Genomic DNA, 3,261 nt, shown 5'->3' on the forward strand with positions numbered 1-3,261 from the left:
TCAACCGACAAATCGTTTTGTTTCGATACCCTCAAAGTATTCAAATTAATTTCCAATGGTAATACTGCATCATGGCCATATACCAATTTATAAGGTGAGGTTCCTGTCGAACCTCTTGGTGAATTTCGATAACCCATAACACTTGACTCAAAGTTTCATGCCATGTTCGAGGCCTATTCCCAATATGCTTTTTAATTAAACCTATCAATATCTTATTTGCTGCTTCAACTTGGCCGTTAGCTTGTGCGTAATAAGGAGTCGAAGTGACCATACTAATATTCCTTGAAGCTGCAAAGTTTTTAATTCTTTGACCAGTAAACATAGTTCCTTGGTCAGTACTTAATGTCTGAGGAATTCCAAATCGATGCATAATATTTTTCTCAATAAAATCAATTATCTCAGTTTGCCCGGCTTCTACTAATGGAATGCCTCAACCCACTTCGTAAAATAATCAATAGCCACTAAGATAAACTTATGTTGTTTTGGTGAAGGAGGATGAATCAAGCCAATTAGATCCAAAGCCCAACCTCTAAATGGCCATGGCTTTATTATCGAATGTAACTCAGCTGCCAGAATTTGTTGTATTGAACCATGTTTCTTACATTCCTGACATGCTTTTGCATAATCAATACAATCTTTTATCATAGACGGCCAATATACATGATTTCGATATAACACCCATCTCATCTTCCTTCCTGCTTGATGAGCACCACAAATTCCATTATGAACTTCGCCCAAAGCAACATTCTGATCTTCTCGACCCAAACATCTTGATAAACTTCCATCAATCCCTTTTTTATATAACTCATCAGCCAATAAAACAAAATTCATTGCTCTCAATTTAATTTTTCTATCAACTGCAGTATTGGAATCTTTCAAATACTGAGCAATAAGCTTTCTCCAATCAGAATCCTCCCATTCATCCATACACAACACTTCTTTTTCACTTGCAGGTACTAAAATTTGATGGATACTAGAAAATTTTCTAATAATTTCTGGGCTAACCCGATATTTTGAAGCAATTTGGGCCAATTCATTAGCAATTTCATTATGAATTCTGGAGATATGCACCAAAAAAACCTTTCGAAAAGAAGTTAACATTTCCCAGGCAGTTACCAAATATTTCTGTAACGTTTCATTATTACATTTAAATTCTTTTGATAACTGCTTTAAAACCAACTGTGAATCTCCTAGAATTTGAACCTCTAAAGCTTCTTTGTCAATTAAAATCTCGAGACCTAAAATTAAAGCCTCATATTCAGCGACATTATTAGAGCAAGGATATTTTAATTCAAACAAAAATTCTGATGGAATACCCTCAAGCGAAATAATGAAGATTCCAACCCCTGCACCATCTTTGTGCTTAGATCCATCAAAATATAATTTCCAATATTTAACCTCTACATCAATAATATGTGCCCCCTGGTCATTCAGATCTTTCGAATTATCCACAAGAAAGTCTGCAATGACCTGTCCTTTTACAGCCTTCGATGGGACATATTGCAAATCGAACTCTATTAATGCTAACATTCATTTTCCCAAATGCCCCCTTAACATAGGGAAACTAAGCATATACTTAATAATATCAGTCTGCGCTATCACCTTCACCGATTTAGCTACCATATAACACTTTAATTTCATACAAGCATGATATAATGACAAACATAACTTTTCTGTCGGTGAATACCTTGTTTCGATATCAGTTAGAACTCGACTAAGGTAATAAACTGCATGTTCATGCTTATCTTCATCATCTTGGGATAACATACAGCCAATCGAATTCTCAGTTGCTGCAATATATAATTTTAAAGGTTCAAATGGACGAACGTTCGCCATAATCGGAGCTTTAGCCAAATAAGTTTTAATCGAATCGAATGCTAACTGATGTTCTGCAGTCCATTCAAATTTCGAGCCATTCTTTAATTTTACTAGAGGCGCAAACACCCTAGTTCGATCCGAAAGTTTTGAAATGAACCTTCGAAGATAATTAATTTTCCCCAAAAATGATTGTACTTCCTTTTTCAACTTGGGTGCAGACAAAGCTAATATTGCATCTGCTTTGTTTTTGTCGATAGCTATCCCCTTTTTATGAACGACAAAACCTAAGAAATTTCCTGCCAATACACCAAAAGCGCACTTCAAAGGATTCATTTTCAAACCCTTTTTCCTCATAGTCAAGAACGCCTTTCTTAAATGATCTATATGTTGATCTAAAGAAATGGATTTGACCATTACATCATCAATATATACCTCCATAAATTTTTCAATAAACTCATGAAAAATGGCATTCATTGCTCGTTGATACGTTGCTCCAGTATTTTTTAAACCGAAAGGCATAACCACCCATTCATACGTACCTAACGCCCCAGGACAACGGAAAGAAGTTTTAGCCACGTCATCCTCTGCAATAAAAATTTGGTTATATCCAGAATAACCGTCCATGAAGCTTAGAACTTCATTTCCTGCTGCAGAATCGATTAACATATCTGCAATTGGCATGAAATACTCATCTTTTGGAGTAGCATTATTCAAATCTCGAAAATCGATACACACCCTCAATTTTCCATTTTTCTTCATCACTGGAACTATATTTGATACCCACTCCACATAACGAGCGGTTCGAATGCATTTAGCTTTAATCAAGCGTTCAATCTCCTCCTTAATTTTCATATTGATTTCAGGAGAAAAACGTTTAGGGGTTTGTTTCACAGGTTGAGCATTGGGTTTAAATGCTAATCGATGTTCTACTAACGATCGATCGAGACCAGGCATTTCATGGTAATCCCATGCAAAACAATCTTTAAACTCATATAACAAATTTATCAGATTAGTTCAAAAAGGATCACTAAGATCTTTACAAATATATGTAACTCGAGCATCATCATGGGTTCCCAAATTAACCTCTTCCAAAGGATCTTGGGATTTAAATCCCTTATAATGATCATATTCAGTTGTACATTTTTCAAATCCCAAAGGCTCCAAAGCATAAATACAATCAAAAGTAAAATCGATAACATCATGAGAATGAGTTGACACTTGATCTTTGATTAAATCATCTCAACTTTTATTCTTTAAACAATGAGCCTCTGCTATTAAATTAGCAGTCTGACTCATATCATTAACTTCATTACAAATAATAGGAAAATCATTACTACATTCGACTAGAGGTGTCGAATCAAACATATTACTACTAACAAACCTATTAATCCTATCTGACTCAACTTTATCAGAAGAATCATCTTTATTTTCTAAAGCTTGAAA

The 3,261-nt window shown here is 34.8% G+C and overlaps 1 protein-coding gene across 1 annotated transcript; it reads right to left on the reverse strand.

Annotated features, from left to right (window-relative positions):
• Window positions 1–417: 417 nt before the first annotated feature.
• Window positions 418–1,530, reverse strand: LOC112770018 (uncharacterized). Its single transcript, XM_025814453.1, has one exon. The coding sequence runs from the start codon at window positions 1,528–1,530 to the stop codon at window positions 418–420; it is 1,113 nt and encodes a 370-aa protein (XP_025670238.1).
• Between the last annotated feature and the right edge of the window lie 1,731 nt (window positions 1,531–3,261).

This window comes from Arachis hypogaea, chromosome 18, assembly GCF_003086295.3.
Source record: "Arachis hypogaea cultivar Tifrunner chromosome 18, arahy.Tifrunner.gnm2.J5K5, whole genome shotgun sequence".
Classification (NCBI taxonomy): Eukaryota; Viridiplantae; Streptophyta; class Magnoliopsida; order Fabales; family Fabaceae; genus Arachis; species Arachis hypogaea.